This window comes from Schistocerca serialis, chromosome 6, assembly GCF_023864345.2.
Source record: "Schistocerca serialis cubense isolate TAMUIC-IGC-003099 chromosome 6, iqSchSeri2.2, whole genome shotgun sequence".
NCBI lineage: Eukaryota > Metazoa > Arthropoda > Insecta > Orthoptera > Acrididae > Schistocerca > Schistocerca serialis.
The window spans coordinates 287,281,190-287,299,658 of NC_064643.1; the positions used below are offsets into that span (position 1 = coordinate 287,281,190).

General features: G+C 45.5%; 1 protein-coding gene across 1 annotated transcript in view; it reads right to left on the reverse strand.

The window, feature by feature from the left end:
* Nucleotides 1–18,010, reverse strand: part of LOC126484825 (probable cytochrome P450 6a14) — a 44,199-nt gene extending 26,189 nt beyond the window's left edge. Inside the window, exons 1-2 of the mRNA XM_050108421.1 lie at nt 17,416–18,010; nt 8,663–8,899 (exon numbers count right to left, since the gene is read on the reverse strand). Coding sequence (XP_049964378.1) covers nt 8,663–8,899; nt 17,416–18,010 — 832 coding nt within the window. The remainder of the gene's footprint in view (nt 1–8,662; nt 8,900–17,415) is intronic.
* Nucleotides 18,011–18,469: the final 459 nt, after the last annotated feature.

Below are 18,469 nucleotides of genomic sequence, written 5' to 3' on the forward strand. Positions count from 1 at the left end.
TTGATTCACGGAGGGCAGCTATTTGAAATGGAAAAGGAGAAAAACCAATATGAAGAAGATGAAGATGTTAAAATCAAAGAAGACAATGTATTTCTACAGTCAGAAACAAGGAAGGAGGTGGAGACATTGGAGGAGAAGAAAATGAATATAACCAGAAAGACAATGATGACAAAAATTATGACAATGATGATGAAAAAGAGAATGAAGAGTTATGAAGAAAATTATAGAAGAGAGAATAGGTAGACGGCAGTATAATTTAAAAAAAAAGTTAGAAAAAGTAATGATACTGTATATGGACTCAGATTCAATCAGATAGCAAGAGTGTGGATGACAGCTGGTTAAATGGTAGATACTGATTGAGATGATTTAATAAATCACAATGTAAGATAATCAGGAATGAGAGAATATATAAAATAATTAAAACCAATAAAAAGGGTTAGACAACATATGATCTTAAAAATTAAGCTGACATTCTCAGGACTATCAGTGCTCATAAACGAAACTATCTCTCCTGGAGACAATTTCCAACAGATGCTACGTGTATATTAACATCGTTAAGCCTACAATATATAAAAGTGGCAAATCATTATTGACAGAAGATATTGTGCATATCAGCATGGGAATGTATAAGCATGGAAAGAACGAAAATTACACTGACGTGCTGACACTGAAGCCTGGAAAATGGTCTCCAACAAATCATCAGCACATATCGGCTGTATCCACTAGAATAATCTGAATTAATTGGTATAGCTATTAGTTTCCTTGCTAGCTTCAAAAGTGGCTGGCAGTATTTACATGCTAATGAAACAATGTCTAAAAAAGGGAAACATTGTCTGTTGTAGGCTGTATAGTGTTTTATTAAAATACATTTGCTATGTCTTGTATTACATTTGTGCTCATCACATTCTTTTATGTCACGTATATAAAACCAGAAGTCGTTCTCCAGCACAACATACCCTGCTGTATATTGAAGAGGAAGTTCAGGAAGTGGCAGTTTTGCGTAAAGTTTATGATGGGTGCAGAAAATGAAATGAAAGACTCAGTTATACAATAGGAAAACATTCCGTCAGTTGAAAGGCAGCCATGATGGGTGCGATTCAAAATTCCAGAATGAGATTTTCACTCTGCAGCGGAGTGTGCGCTGATATGAAGCTTCCTGTCAGATCAAAACTGTGTGCCGGACCGAGACTCGAACTCGGGACCTTGCCTTTTGCGGACAAGTGCTCTACCAACTTTTCTTTTTTTTTTTTTTACGGCGATTACCACTTTTTTTCCAATGTCAGGTAACACCTTTCCTGACATGCATTTTGTTGTACTACCGCATAAATAGTGTCTACAATGCCCATATGTTGACAAATAGTGGCTAATTAGAAAATTAATTAATTAAGGAAATGAATAAAACTGAAAATGCCCAAATGAAAGACATGAAGACATTGCGGATAGTACAAATACAAAAGAAACATGCTCCTGTAGCAATGAAATGAAATTCGTGTCGGGGGCGACACCTGCTCACGACCCGACGTTGGACAGAGCAAGAGAGCCATCTATCGACTCGTTCTCCAGGCGTTGGTGTAAGACTGAGTCGTCTTCTCGAAATCAACCAAGGGTCCGTAAGTGTGATCGATGTCTATCTCGGGTTATTCGTCTATCTCATCTCTCACCCGTCACACCCCATCTGGCTGGCGGGTCGGTAAATGTAAGTCGCAAGTAATTAGCGAAGTCTTGTCCATATTTCTTATGCTGTGCCAAAAATCAATTTTGTTCTTTTCCGATTCGTTACACACGTAGCCCACCACCATTCCCCGTACCCATGTCACTGCGTTGGGTTTTTGGACCGGAAAATAAGATTCTTGGGGGAAAAAAAGTGTGTCTGATGAAATTGTGTGTGGGGCGGAGCGTAACAGGAACGCCAATATCTGTTGTGCCAAGTGCCACACTGGAGCCGTCCCACTACATGCTAAACGATGTTCATCAGTGTCCACTGTTGCGCAGCCTAAACATAGTGGAGTGTCTGCCAAATGAATCGCGTGCCGCCGTTGATTCGTTGCGAACTTCCTATTTACCACCACATACCATGTTGAGCGTACCGACGTTGGGAGGTAAACGTTCCGTATAACGCGCCATATCTGTCGCCAGTTCTTGTCTGGGTACTTCTTTTCCAGGGTATTCCTGGGGCACCGGCGTAGTGAGAGTTGGTATACATCTCGCGTCGTCGGTAGTCGTGTTGTTGGGAAGGAATCTCTGACATAGCTAAGCTCAAAAAAAAAAAAAAAAAAAAAAAAATATGACCCACATTGACTGGGGGCAGCATTGAAGTGGGCGCTAGTAAATCGGTCAACGCACCCGAGATATTGCGAAATTGACCGCGCCACTGTCGGAAAATCGTACTGACGAATAACGCCCGTGCCTTTTCATATACGTTCACTAGACCAAGTCCACCCTCTCCAGGTGGTAGCGTAAGCGTTGTGTATTGGATCTTAAACAGGTGTCCCACACTCACGTAGGTTCCGAAAGTTGCTTGTATCCGTGATGCCATTGTGCGCGTTAAAGGCAGGACATGCGCTACGTGAGTGAGTCTCGGTGCTAGGTATACGTTAACATAGGTCACCCTCTGAATCATATCCAACGCTCTTAATTTCTGTAACAGCACCATTGTCCGCATCAGCTTCAATATGCGTCGGTAGTTATCCGCTGCTGTCCGCTGCACATCCGTGTGGAACGTAACACCTAGACATTTTATGGTCTTAACTAACATGAGCGGGCCTTCCTCCCCCGGTTGTAATCCTCGACCGACATTCAAGCAGCGTGATTTCTGTACATTAAGCACGCTTCCTGCCGCCATCCCGTATAGCTGTATCCATGCCAACGCCGTACGTACTTCGTCGCCTGTCCTTGCCACCAGCATCACATCGTCAGCATAAGCGCGGCAATAAAAGGTCAGTTGTGGCAACGGCACTCCCTCCAACCGTCTTCGGAGACCATATAGACAGGGTTCCAAAGCCATTGCATACAAAAATATCGAAAGGGGGTAACCTTGACGAACTGACCTTGAAATAACAATGTAGTCAGTGCCCCGCCCATTCACCGAGACCTTTGATCGCACGCCGTGTAACAGTCGCATTTTCACTAGAATGAAGGCCTGTGGGATTCCCAATCTGCCCATCACCGCATGCAAAAAGGTATGATCCACTCTGTCGAACGCATGATCGAAGTCAATAGCGACGAGTGCCCCACGCACTCGGCATGCCGCTGCTAATGCGATGATATCTCGGTAGTCACCGAGCACCGTATGTACGTTACTCTTACCGCCGAGGCAAGTTTGATCTATGAGGAGTCTATCAGAAATTGAAGACCGCAGGCGAGCCCCAAGGATGCGAGCGAAAATCTTATAGTCGCAGTTCAAGAGAGTGAGTGGTCTATAATCTCCTGGCCTTCTGCCACCGCGTGGTTTGGGTATTTGGATGATGATACCCTCCGTGAATTCGGCAGGTATCTCAGTCTGCGGTAACAGGAGTTCGTTATACATCTGAATCCAGGTCCGTCCCATGAGGTATGCAAAGGCGCGGTAAAATTCAATTGGGAAGCCGTCCTGTCCTGGGGACTTGTTCGGAGCCCCCCTGGCAATTGCATCTGTCAGCTCGTCGTCTGTTATCGCTGTGATGAAAGTCTCTGCATCCAGAGGTGGTCCTCTATCTGGCATTTCCGAGATGACATCATGTAGTGTCTTGTGGTTCACTTGTACAGGTCCATATAACTGGCGGAAATAGAAAGTGAACACATGCGCAATATCAAGCTGGTTCACAACTTGCTGGCCAGTTTCAGAGATTAGTTCCCTGATCAATGTCCTGCATCGTCGTTGGCGTTCACGTACTACGTGGTGCATGGAGGGGGTTTCGGCAGCAACTGTGTCCGCCAATCTCGCCCGGACCATTATACCTTCCATTCTTAGTCTCGTCAGCTGTAATAACTTGGCTTTTATCCTGCGCATGGCCGTGTGCCTTTCCGGTGATGGTTGTTGGGCCATCAGCTCCCTCAGGGCTGTAAAATAAAAATCAGCCGTCGTGCGGTTCCACTGCGATTTGTCCTGCCCGTATCGTATCAACGTTCTCCGTAACGTTGGTTTTGCGCATTTGATCCACCACTGGAGAACCGAGGTGTATGCTCGTTGGCGGCGAACGCAGGTCTCCCAGGCCGCCTCTATCGACCGGCGACATGCAGTGTCACGTAAAAGTGCACAATTCATTTTCCAGTGACCCTTACTCCATCATATCTTCTGACGCGTTAGTGAAATCGTACAGACGTACGCCATATGATCCGTAAAAGCCGCTGGCCAGATTTCGGCATCCAGTATCGCCGTCCGTAGAGCTCGTGTCACATACACTCTATCAAGTTTACTCGCCGAGTGTCCCGTTACAAACATATAACCCGGTCTGTCGCCATGCTGCAGTTCCCAGGCATCCAGAAGCGCCATTTCGGTAATCAACGCACGCAGTTCCATGCATGGCACATAATGAGGTACTTGGTCCTTTTTGTCGACGACACAATTAAAGTCGCCGCCCACTGTATAGTTATCATAGCGTCCAGCGAACAACGGTGCTATCTCTTCGGTGTAAAAGGTCGCCCTTTCTCTTCGTTTTGTGGAGCCAGATGGCGCGTATAAATTGATGAAACGAACGCCGTCGACAGTGATCGCTATGCCACGTGCCGAAGGGAGAGACGTGACGTCCTCCAGTCCTATTCCTTCCCTGGTGAGAATCGCCACACCGCATCCACTTTCATCGTGCACTGAATAATGTGCCTCGTAGCCGTAGAACTCTGGCGGTTCAAAAAATAGTTCAAATGGCTCTGAGCACTATGGGACTTAACAGCTATGGTCATCAGTCCCCTAGAACTTAGAACTACTTAAACCTAACTAACCTAAGGACATCACACAACACCCAGTCATCACGAGGCAGAGAAAATCCCTGACCCCGCCGGGAATACTCTGGCGGCGATGTGAAACGTACTTCTTGTAGGAGGACAATATCCACGTCCGCAGGGCGTAACATATCTTTCAGCATTTGAATTTTAAGCGGTGTCAGAATGCCATTAATGTTTATCGTTGCAATGCGGTACGCCTGGAGTGTGTTCATCAGTTGTAGGGCGGTGTCATTAAGCGTCTATCTGCACCCCCGGCGCTCCTCACCACACTAAGTTGTTCAACATTTCCCGACCTCTCCCGGCCTCTGGCCAGGACTATCCCCAATCGTCGCGTTCGTATTTTCATTCTGTTCCTGTTGGTCCATTTCTTGCTCCCAGTCCCCCAGCATATTTCCGGAACTGGTCGAAGGATGGGAGGCAACGTTGTCACCGCTCTGATGCTGGACAATTGTCATCTCCACTTCTGCCTTCCGGTCGCCAGAAGGAGAGTTCAAGTTATCGTCGCTGTGCAATTCCTGCATCGTCATCTCGGTATCTGCTGAATCCACTGGCCTCAGGTCGACACTGCCGTCGTCGTCCACTGTCCCCTCGGGACTATGGCTATCGTCAGCAGAAGTCAGTCGACGCTTCTTTCTTCACTTCGGCGAACGCTGTTTCCGTTGCCTCGCTTCCGCATCGGCTGTTTGGGTTGCGTATCCTCCGTCTTGGGCCTGGCCTATCACGCTCCCGGTGGAAGCACTGGCAGCCACCACGGATGAGCCTGGATCGGCCGTCAGCTGCATCTCTTGTGTGGTGTCCTGTGTTTGCTGTGGTGGAACCGGTGGTCGGAGTTCCAGTCCGTTGGTGTCCATGTTCTCTATAGGGGGCAGCTGCTGGGGCCCATCGGAAATCTCCCTCACGTCGCCTCTCAGGGCATCCACATAGGTCAACGGTAAGACAGTCATCTGTTGTGGCGCCTGGAGGCATTCCGAGCGGACGTGACCTTCTTTCCCGCACCCCGAGCAAGTGCGAGGTTGCCCATCATAGATTATAATCGCTCGACAATCTCCTATGTACAAATAAGAGGGGACGTGCTTTCGCAGTTCTATCCATATTTGTCTCACACCATTTAAAACGGGGTACGTGGTAAAACTCGCCCATTTTTCGGCCACATGGGATAGAACTGTACCGTATGGTCGAAAGGCGTCGGTAACAAGTTCAGACGGGACCTCAAACGGAAGTTCGAAGACTCGTATAGTGCGGATCCCCATTCCCGCGTGATCGACCGTAACCGCACCAACATTCCCGTCGGCATGACAGAAACGATACCCGTTCGGTGATCGTTGTAGAAGTCTTTCGCAGGCAGCCTCATCAACAAGCTTGACATAGACGACGCTTGAAACGATCGATAAATTGATTCCCACGATTTCCTGTGGATCGATTTTACCTCTTCTCTTAAGAAACGTTCAATCTCGTGTGCCTTTGGTCGTGTATAGTCGGTCGCAAAACTGAACTTCAAAGTCCTTTTTCTGTACGAGTGTGCCATCTCGTTCTAGACTCACAACATCGCACACGCGAAGCTGCTCCGGCGTAAACAAACAGGCGCGCGCATCACAGCGCGGCCGGCAGGCAACACGGTCCGCACTGTGTCACTGTCGAAGGCAGTCTGCCAACTGAGCTACTCAAGGACGACTCAGGCCCCGTTCTCACAGCTTTACTTCTGCCAGTATCTCGTCTCCTGCCCCCCCCAACTTTACTCATATCAGTGCACGCTCCGCTGCAGAGTGAAAAACTCATTCGGGAAACATCCCCCAGGCTGTGGCTAAGACATGTCTCCACAATATCCTTTCTTTCAGGAGTGCTAGTTCTGCAAGGTTCGCAGGAGAGCTTCTGTAAAGTTTGGAAGGTAGGAGACGAGATACTGGCAGAAGTAAAGCTGTGAGGACTGGGCGTGAGTCGTGCTTGGGTAGCTCAGTTGGTAGAGCACTTGCCAGCGAAAGGCATAGGTCCCGAGTTTGAGTCTCGGTCCGGCACACCGTTTTAATCTGCCAGGAAGTTTCATATTTGATTCACCAATTGTGTGTTTCAATTTCATATGTAGTGGGTTATTGGTTTGAATAAATAAATTTTGGGTTTAAAAATAAAATAAATAAATAATTTAAGAATACAAGCGTGACAATAGCAGAGGTTCCAAATGGTTCACTAACAGGACTTGAGAGGGCAACCCATGTACTGCCAAACCGAAGTTCATTTATCTTACATATTTAAATATTTTAACGCTTCTTAATTGACAATAGCTGTTTAATAAGCTAAGTTTAGTGTGTGTTTATTTTAATTCTTGGCAATGTTCTTTTAACTAAGAAATTTTACATTGTTATTCGACTTATAACTCATTGGTTAGTAATGACATCATGCCGTCAGAAGTGGGCGGAGCCTCCATTATATATAGTAAGACATGCACTGGTTTCTTCAGTAGTGATCCTCCAGCTGAAAGAGGTTCCCACTCAATGGTAATTCATCGTCTTATAGCTTTATAACTTTATGTATTTTCTTTAATGTATGTAGCCCTGTAATTATAGCTTTGTATACTACTTGTAGGTCTGAAGATGACCGCAGCAGTGGTCGAAACCGGTGACCTTAATAAATATAAATCGTGATGAAGACTGTTTTTAATAGTAAATATTTGTAACACATTGATCACTGCCACTCCCATAATGTATTCAAAAGTAATTAGATGTGGATATACTGTAAGTTGCACCAGTCAATCTCTTTACAAATTTGTTACAGACATTTTAGACATGGAAGTAACATTGTGGCATTCAAATAAACATTAAATATGTTGCTAATGAAACTTATGTATGTTTGATAAGTGATACAGATATTTTAGATGATGAACTGCTATAAGTTACATTAGTATTGTAAATATCTTTGTTTTGGACAGATATTTTATAGTTGGAAATAGCAATGTGACACTTGTGTGTTTTGTTGATGAAGCTTACATATTTTTGATAAATATTACAGACACTTTAGACTTGGAAATACTGTTACATCATTATTGTCAATATCTTTATGTATTTTTTTTATAAATAATTCAGGTCTACCGAATACTTTTGAATATGCCATCAATTTACGCTATTCATGTCGTTTGAACACTTTTAAATATGGCCAAGATGGTCCCTCTGGGCTACATATTGACTAGCTGTTTCTTTTACGCAGTTCAGCTCGTTTGGATACTTTTGAATGTGGCGTTATTTACCCAATGCAGATCGTTCAGATACTTATGAACATAGCCAAGTTAGTGGCTCTTGGGCTATATACTGTTCAGCTGTTTCATTTTAGTGGGTGATAAAATACTGGGCTGTGACTGCGAGATCTAAATGTGTGCGTGCATGTGTGTGTGTGTGTGTGTGTGTGTGTGTGTGTGTATGAGAGAGAGAGAGAGAGAGAGAAATGAAAGCTACTGATGAGGCAGAATTTTTGCAGATGAAAGTGTCAGGTTGCTGCTTACAGTGCATCTCACAACTCTCCTGCACAATCTGCACTTGTGATTTTGTGGGTGTGGCATGGATACGATACAGTATATATATAGTCTGAAAAGTACTACTGTTATGAGATTATAATTTTATGAGGCTATAATTAAAAGCTCACAATCACTCTTTGTAGTAAATTGAGTTCTCTTGTCTTAATGATTGTTAATGCATTCTGAACCAACCTTCGATTATCATAATGTATGAAAAATAACAATAAGAGGCAAACAACATACCGTTCACCACCTTTTCCAAGTATGGCATCTGGGTCATAATGACTTCATATGTCACATCACCGTTGGTCTTTTTCAGTACGTCGTCGATTTCTTCTTGTACTTTCTTCTGGATATCCGGGTGTCTAACAAGCTCATACAGGCAGAAGCTTACGGTGGTAGAGGAAGTTTCGAACCCAGCGATGAAAAACATCCACGCCTGTGCTGCCAATTCCTTGGTCGTCAGAGTCTTGCTTTTTTCTAGCAGGGACAAAATATGTTTTTAAGCAAATTGTAATATACCTTATAAAACGAATCAGCTTAAGGTTACGAACTATCTTCTTGCTGTGAGTTGTGGGAAATTAGGGTTTCTAATAATTTCCACTATGTCAGAGTAAAGAGGAGAAAGATAAGCTTTCAAAATGTTCTTATATTACCAAGAACTGAATAGCAAAAATAACTGCAAAAAAACATACCTCTAACTCATACTACCCCTAAATTCATAATAATTATGGAAAAAATGTTTCATAATCTTAAAGCTGATACACGTTCATTTATACAGCTTGTTTAAAACAGTGTGTCAGAAATCCTTGTAGGAGGTAGGGTTAGTGTAAACAAAAAAACAAAAAAAGACCTACAAATTTGTGCCTGGAAACAAATACTTGTTAAGTTACGGACAATTTTAATTGTTTCAAAAATGACGTTCATTGGTTATTTCTTACAGCTGATTGTGTCTGTATGTAGTCCTCTGACTGTGTTGTTAATGTCAGTTATGGCCAGATGTTGAGAATGACTAAGTAGTGAAGCGAAGTACTGAATATCTGCAGTTGAATGATTTCTTATTATTTACAGATCAGTCGAGTTTCACACAGAATAGTTTGATAAACTACCACAATCATCGTGTGTGGTCAGGTGATAACTTCGTCTAATCTTGGAATCAGAGCGTCACATTCCATTTTGTACCAGTGTGTGTCCACAAGGAGTGAGTGACTAGGCTCACAAGGCCATAACTACCAGAGCAATTTTCAAGTGGTGCTTATCGCCTAGACTGGTGTGCAGATCTTAAGGACGAAAGTAACTACTGCATGATGCATCACTGCCAAGTAACACAGCGAAATGAAACTTGATCATTCATAGAAAGAACTGCTACATTATAGTACAGAATGTAACTGAAAGAAATACGCAATGAGATGAAAAGAAGTGATACTTTTATTCAAAGTCAGTAATTACACTAAAGTCACTGCGATTCACGACTTTCCTGCGGATATTACAAAAGGGGGGACGTTGTTCTTAATACCACGGGCGTCGGTGCACGATCTACAGCGTCCTCCCATGCTGGCAACAAGGTTCATAAGGAGTTCTTGTGGCAGGGATTTCCAAACCTCCACCAGCGCTGTTGACACCAGCTGGGTGGTGCTTGAAGCCTGAGGACGTGCTGTAGTACGAGCCCCAGCGAATCCCAAACATGGTCGTGGGATTTAAATCGGGTGAACGGGCAGGCCAGTTCATTCGCCGAAAATCCTCTCGCGCCAAGAGCTCCTCAACTTGCAATTTTCGCCGTTCGATGTTCTCGCGCATTGTCATCCACAAAAATTAAGTCAGGGGCGCATGTATCTCTGAGAACACACAGATGGGGAAGGAATACAGTGTCACAATAACACTGACCGGTGAGTGCACTGTTTTCAAAGAACTGGAGGTAAGTATGCCCGTGCATTATTATGCTTCCCCACACTGTAACATCCGGAACACAAAAATTGTTATGTTAGACATCGTTCATAGGTGCATTACGCGTTCTCACTTCTCGCCGCATGAGGGTACGTCCAACATGACAATGAGCGGCCGATCACAACACAGGTAGAGAAGCTCTCGGAACGAATATTAGGCAAATGGACTGACCTGCCTCTTCCTCCTACTTCAGTCCCATTGCAGACATGTGGGACGCGTTGGAGAGACGTATTGCAGCACGTTCACATTCACCAACGATCGTCCAGCAGATGTCACCTGCATTAGTGAGGGAATAGAGCGCCCTACCGTAGTTACTTCCTATTGTGCGCCGGCCTGGTGACCGAGCGGTTCTAGGCGCTACAGTCTGGAGCCGCGCGACCGCTACGGACGCAGGTTCGAATCCTGCCTCGAGCACGGATGTGTGTGATGTCCTTAGGTTAGTTAGGTTTAAGTAGTTCTAAGTTCTAGGGGACTGATGACCTCAGAAATTAAGTCCCATAGTGCTCAGAGCCATTCGAACCTATTGTGCTTGTGACCAGCAAAGGAGCACGTTGCGAAGCGTGCATTGTTGTCTGTTGTGATCACAAACGCTATTAAGAATCTTATCCCGCCATTTGTAACGTCCAGGAGGCTTCATGAATCTTGGTAACTTCCGTGTAAGTACTGTCTTTGAATGAAAGTGTCTTTTCTGTGCATCTCATTTTTTCCGTTTCTTCCCGTACTACGCTGTAGCTGTTCTTTCTACGTATGGTTCGGTTTTCAGCGAGCTTTGCTACTTGTAAATGGCATACCCCGCGAAAGTTACTTCCGTCCTTAAGTTGTGTACACCAGCGTATTTTTGCGCGACGAAGTACCCACGCTGTTGGAGACCATTTGGCTTTCACAAGACAACGTACGGGGTACCGCCCAGTTTTCTGTATCTCTTGTGACAGCACGCAACAGAAACGTTTAATGAGCAATGGTTTGGTCACCCGCCCGGCCTGCCGCGCGGTCTAACACGCTGCGTCCCCAGCGGGATGGCGTGTCGGGCCCCGCCATGAATCCGCCCGGCGGTTGAGTGTCGAGGTCCTGTGTGCCGGCCAGCCTGTGGATGGTTTTTAAGGCGGTTTTCCATCTGCCCCGACGAATGCGGGCTGGTTCCCCTCATTTCGCCTCAGTTACACTATGTCGGCGATTGCTGTGCAAACACTGTCTCCACGTATGCGCGTACACCATAATTACTCTACCATGCAAACAATGGAGCTACACTCGACTCATATGAGACGTTCTGGGGGGGGGGGGGGGGGGGAGGGGGGTTCCACTGGGGGCCGAACCGCACAATAACTCTGGGTTCGGTGTGGGGCGTCTGTGAGGTGGTAGGACTGCTGTGGCCTGTTGTGGGGTTCTCAACCACTGACGGGTACGGCGGGACGAAGCCTCTCCGTCGTTTCTTGGTCCCCAGTTTAAGACATACATACATACGTACAATGGTTTACTCCAGACTTTTATCCTGCAGATTTGTGGCTTTGGAGACAAATGAATTGACCTAACAACAACGTGACAAAATCCGACGGCATGCCAATTTGTTCTCCTGAGCACATCAGTCTTTGAGAAGGTGTGCTGAGGGATGGGTGAGTAGTAAACACATTGAGCGCCGTTTTAAGATCAGGTGATTGCACAGTCCCTTCAACATGCTGAGGTTCAATGTTTCCACTCTCATGAGCATCAGTAATACAAACACAAACTTGCAGGCACCATGCTCCCATTACTGTCTTGTTTAGTAACACAGTAATACTTAAGACATTTGATGCAAAAGTTACAGAACTGTAGTCAAATAGGTAGGCTTGGTCCACGCCTCAGCCCGTAAGAAGAGGTGATAATAGTTGCTAAATGCGCCACCACACCACTATTAATGTTCATATACATACACTACAAAGTGCACTCTTTGGATTACCTTTTGCGAACATCATTGTACAATTCACAAGATACGCTTTATCTTCCTGCATTGCTGAGGTCACTAATGGATATATTTACATGTGGACTCTCGACCTGGAGAGAGCTTGGTTAGTGTTAGTGACTGCAGAAATTGTGATTACTATTAATTCATCAACAAGGGTACTGGAAAGACTCTTATCAACAGTGCTAGTGTCACTGTACTGCGTAACATCTCAAAATCTCCCCACATTATGGCGTGGAATGAGACAAGAGACACTGTTAATGGTGCAACAAAACCAGTTAGATGGATGACGCTGTAAATCTTTTTTCCAAAGACAACGCTCTCTAGGAAATAACATGCCAGCTACTGATAAGTGGAAAAAACTTTGCTTCATGATGCCCGACATCTCACACAACAGAAATGGTTCAAATGGCTCTAAGCACTATGGGACGTAATATCTGAGGTCATCAGTCCCCTAGACTTAGAAATACTTAAACCTAACTAACCTAAGGACATCACACACATCGATGCCCGAGGCAGGATTCGAACCTGCGACCGTAGCAGCAGCGCAGTTCCGGACTGAAGCGTGTTGAATTGCTCGATCACAGCGGCCGGTTTCTCACACAACAACTGACAATGAAAGAAGATTATACATGGAGATTATCAAAGAATTTTATTTGTCCTACTGCTTACTTCTACTGGAAAGTGTAGGGGTGGATAAGTGAAGATGTACCTGACAACTTGAAGGCAACCAACTGGTATAAATCACCCTCAAAGTATGGATTATTGGTAGACGATTTCAGAAACGGATGTTCTTCCAAACTACGCTGCGCTGTAAAACTTAAGGACAAGATACAGGGTGTTTCAAAAATGACCGATATATTTGAAACGGCAATAAAAACTAAACGAGCGGCGATAGAAATACACCGTTTGTTGCAATATGCTTGGGACAACAGTACATTTTCAGGCGGACAAACTTTCGAAATTACAGTAGTTACAATTTTCAACAACAGATGGCGCTGCAAGTGATGTGAAAGATATAGAAGACAACGCAGTCTGTGGGTGCGCCATTCTGTACGTCGTCTTTCTGCTGTAAGCGTGTGCTGTTCACAACGTGCAAGTGTGCTGTAGACAACATGGTTTATTCCTTAGAACAGAGGATTTTTCTGGTGTTGGAATTCCACCGCCTAGAACACAGTGTTGTTGCAAAAAGACGAAGTTTTCAACGGAGGTTTAATGTAACCAAAGGACCGAAAAGCGATACAATAAAGGATCTGTTTGAAAAATTTCAACGGACTGGGAACGTGACGGATGAACGTGCTGGAAAGGTAGGGCGACCGCGTACGGCAACCACAGAGGGCAACGCGCAGCTAGTGTAGCAGGTGATCCAACAGCGGCCTCGGGTTTCCGTTCGCCGTGTTGCAGCTGCGGTCCAAATGACGCCAACGTCCACGTATCGTCTCATGTGCCAGAGTTTACACCTCTATCCATACAAAATTCAAACGCGGCAACCCCTCAGCGCCGCTACCATTGCTGCACGAGAGACATTCGCTAACGATATAGTGCACAGGATTGATGACGGCGATATGCTTGTGGGCAGCATTTGGTTTACTGACGAAGCTTATTTTTACCTGGACGGCTTCGTCAATAAACAGAACTGGCGCATATGGGGAACCGAAAAGCCCCATGTTGCAGTCCCATCGTCCCTGCAGCCTCAAAAAGTACTGGTCTGGGCCGCCATTTCTTCCAAAGGAATCATTGGCCCATTTTTCAGATCCGAAACGATTACTGCATCACGCTATCTGGACATTCTTCGTGAATTTGTGGCGGTACAAACTGCCTTAGACGACACTGCGAACACCTCGTGGTTTATGCAAGATGGTGCCCGGCCACATCGCACGGCCGACGTCTTTAATTTCCTGAATGAATATTTCGATGATCGTGTGATTGCTTTGGGCTATCCGAAACACACAGGAGGCGGCGTGGATTGGCCTCCCTATTCGCCAGACATGAACCCCTGTGACTTCTTTCTGTGGAGACACTTAGAAGACCAGGTGTACCGCCAGAATCCAGAAACAATTGAACAGCTGAAGCAGTACATCTCATCTGCATGTGAAGCCATTCCGCCAGACACGTTGTCAAAGGTTTCGGATAATTTCATTCAGAGACTACGCCATATTATTGCTACGCATGGTGGATATGTGGAAAATATCGTACTATAGAGTTTCCCAGACCGCAGCGCCATCTGTTGTTGAAAATTGTAACTACTGTAATTTCGAAAGTTTGTCTGCCTGAAAATGTACTGTTGTCCCAAGCATATTGCAACAAACGGTATATTTCTATCGCTGCTCGTTTAGTTTTTATTGCCGTTTCAAATATACCGGTCATTTTTGAAACACCCTGTAGATAAAGTAATGACTGGGTACAAATGAGTGAAAGTATGTTGCCAGAGATCTCCCAGTCGTGCACAGAAAGCTGAATGTCACATGACAATAGGCGAGTGTGACTCTAGCGCGGAAAACTGGACGTCACGTGGCATGAGGTCAGCGCGATTATTGCGCCCAATGGGACTGGCCCAGCAACATGAGGTTGCTGAAGGACCGGGAAAAGACAGTGTTTGTCAATCGGCGAGTGATTACAGTGCACTGTTGTGGTATTCTTCATCAGAAGATGACCCAGAGACGACATTTTGATGGCTCCATAAGGAGAAGAATCATCGGGAAGCTGGATGAGGTATGACGAGTGTAATCCAATAGTTTGGCTTTGCTGACAGTATTGTTTCACGTGCATGGGGATTATTCCGAACCACAGGCACTTCTGCCCACAGGAGAGAGCCGGCCGCAGGTGGCCGAGCGGTTCGAGGCGCTTCAGTCTGGAACCGCGCCACCGCTACGGTCGCAGGTTCGAGTCCTGCCTCGGGCATGGATGTGTGTGATGTCTTTAGGTTAGTTTAAGTAGTTCTAAGTTCTAGGGGACTGATGACCTGAGATGTTAAGTCCCTTAGTGCTCAGAGCCATTTTAACCATTTGGAAATCAAAGGAGAGGAAGTGGTCTACGACGATCAACTACAGCAACATAAGATCGCTGAATTGTGCAAGAGGTAAGAAGGTTGCAATTGCAACCACATGTAACACCACTGCAAGGCACGCAGTCTCATTAGTCTCACGCTCCATACCGGTGTGGCGACTGCATGAGGGTGGTCTCTTTGCCAGACGACCAGTACACAGCATTCCGTTGACACCCGCACAGCGACTGCACCATTTGCAATGCTGCCAAGAGCATAACAGTTGGCCTGACAGAGCGCGTGGTCGCGTGCTTTCCTGGGTAGTGATTCTGGATGTACCCTCATATGGGGAGTGGTTGTAACACGTAATGCACCCAGGAAAATGATCGAACATGACCGTTTTTCTTGTCCAAGTGTTATGGTGTGAGGAGGCATAATGCTGCGTGGGCGTACTGACCTCCAGATCTTTAAACACTGATCGCTCACCGACCATCATTATTGTGACATTATACACCTTCCCCTTGTGCATCTTTTCATGAGTCTATTCGACTCTGACTTCACTTTTTACGGAAGACAATGTGCAACCGCGTCGAAGAGCGCACTTGGAGAAGCTCTTGGGACGAGAGAATATTCGGCGAATGGAAGTTGTGCGCGTTCCCCCAAGTTAAATCCCATCCAGCACGTGTGGGATGCATTGAGCAGACTTAACTGTAGCACGTCTACATGCACCAACGGCCATCAAGCAGTTGTCAGCCACGCTGATGGAGAAATGGAACACCCCCCACCACAAGAAATCTAACCAATCTTGTGGCTAGCATGAGCATCCATTGCTGTCCATGGTGATCACATACATACCCTTTAAGAACGATGTCCCGCCCTTTGTAACGCCCAGAGGACCATCATAAATCACGGTAACTTCATTTTGTATATTGTCTATGAATAAAAGTGCCATTTTTGTTCGTTTCATTGCGTATTTCTTGCGGTTGCCTTCTCTACAATACCAGTACTGTAGCAGTTCTTTCTATGTATAGTCCATGTTTCATCGAGCTAGGTTTCATGGTACTGACATATCATGCGAAAGTTACTGTCATCCTTAAGACTCGCACACCAGTGTATTGCCACATCTCAGAGACGGGTAAATGGTTAAATTAATTTGATTGACAGCTTCTAAATTAAGAGAGATAATCATTACAGTTTTACTTGAATAGTACAATAAGTAATGTCTTAGTTATGTATAACATTACATCCCCCACGAAGATGAAACCAGAACAACTATATCTTAATATAGAGACATTTAATGTTGACACCCTAGACAATACCCTAAATTAACATTTGAAGGCCGGCCGGAGTGGCAGAGCGGTTCTAGACGCTGCAGTCTGGAACCGCGCTACCGCTACGGTCGCAGGTTCGAATGCTGCCTCCGACATGGATGTGTGTGTTGTCCTTAGGTTAGTTAGGTTTAAGTAGTTCTAAGTTCTAGGGGACTGATGACCTCAGAAGTTGTCCCATAGTGCTAAGAGCCATTTGAACCATTTAACATTTGAACTTCTATGAAATTTTCTGACAGATTAAAACCGTGTACTGCACTAACACTCGAACTTGGGACATCTGCCTTTCCCAGGCAAGTGAACTACCAACTGAGCTACCCAAGCACGATTGATGACCCGCCCTCTCTCTTGACATCCTCGTCTCCCACCTTCCAAACTTCACAGAAGCTCTCCTGTGAAACTTACAAGACTAACACTCTTGGAAGAAAGGCTATTGCGGACACGTAGCTTAACCACAGTCTGGGGGATTTTTCCAGAGCAAGTACTCTACCGACTGAACTATCCAAACATATCAGAGCAGACTTCCTTGCAGAGTGAAACTTGCATGAAATTTGGAGGATAGGACACATGGTAACGGCGGGAGTAAAGCTATGAGGGCAGGTCGTGAGTATTCCGTGGGAGCTTAATCGGTAGAGCACTTGTTTGTCAAAATCAAAGGTGCCCCGTTCGAGTCTCGATCCGCCACATACTTTTAATCTGCCAGGAAATTTCATATCAGCACACACTCCACTGCAGACTGAAAATTTTATTCTTTTCTCCTTTGATGCTTTTGTAAAAATCATATACAATGAAGAACAGTGCTTACGTTCAGTTTTCGGCTGGCCAGTGATTGAGAAGCTGTCATCGACGTATCCATTGTTCTTCAGCTGAATCATCAGCTGCAGGAAGTCCTTCCTAATGACGCCTGTCTCCTCTCGGTGTTTGACTGTCTCGTCGACGACACGTGTGAAGTACTCTGTGAAGTCCTTTGGCGTGAAGGCTACCGGCAGCAGGGTGCGCAGTTTCGGATTAGAGAACCCCAGAGCCTGACTAAGATAAATGCGCAGCGACGACTTGAAGAAGCGCCGCCTCCACTGGCGAAACTCCGCGTCAGGGTTGTGCTGGCTGTCCACGTCGATGCCGAAGGCGCAGGAAGCGATGGCGTCAGTGGAGTAGCGGGCAACCAGCTCGCGGACTTCGACGACACTGCCCGCAGGAGTGACGTCAGCCAGAACGCGCGCGCAGTCGCGCACTATGCTGAACATTGCGCGCATTTTTCCCGATGTGAACGTGGGCGTCAGCTTCTGGCGCAGAGACTTCCACTTGGTGCCTCCAAGTAAGAAGAGGTGAGCCGACAGGTAATCTTTCTCCTCGTCTACATAGATCCCCCGGTCGGGAAAGTAGTTGAAATCCTTCACCATGATCGTTTTGATCAGCTCTGGATCCCGTAAGACGAGAAGCGGATTGTTTAGCGAGTAAATACCGACGACATCCTTGCCTTCTGCTGCAAAATATATGTCCTTCATATCCTCGCCAGGGCATTTCCTCATTAGTGTCGTGTTCCAGACATTTCCCAACGGAAAAGACGGCTCCATATATGGTAGACCTTTCTTCTTCCAGTAAGAGTAATTGATTTTAAATGTAACGTATAGTATCGCTAATAGTGTTGATAGGGGTGCCAACATTTCAGTCACCCACGAGTCAAAGAAGATAGCCATTTTGGTTCCTAAGGAAACAAAAAGGAGGAATGGAAAATTAGTATAACTGTTTTGAAAACATTGTTGGAGGAAATGAGTGATCACAATGTAATAATTGAAATTAATTGTAAAACAGTCTAACTCGCAAGGCACGTTTATTAAAAGGTGACCGACATTCAATGT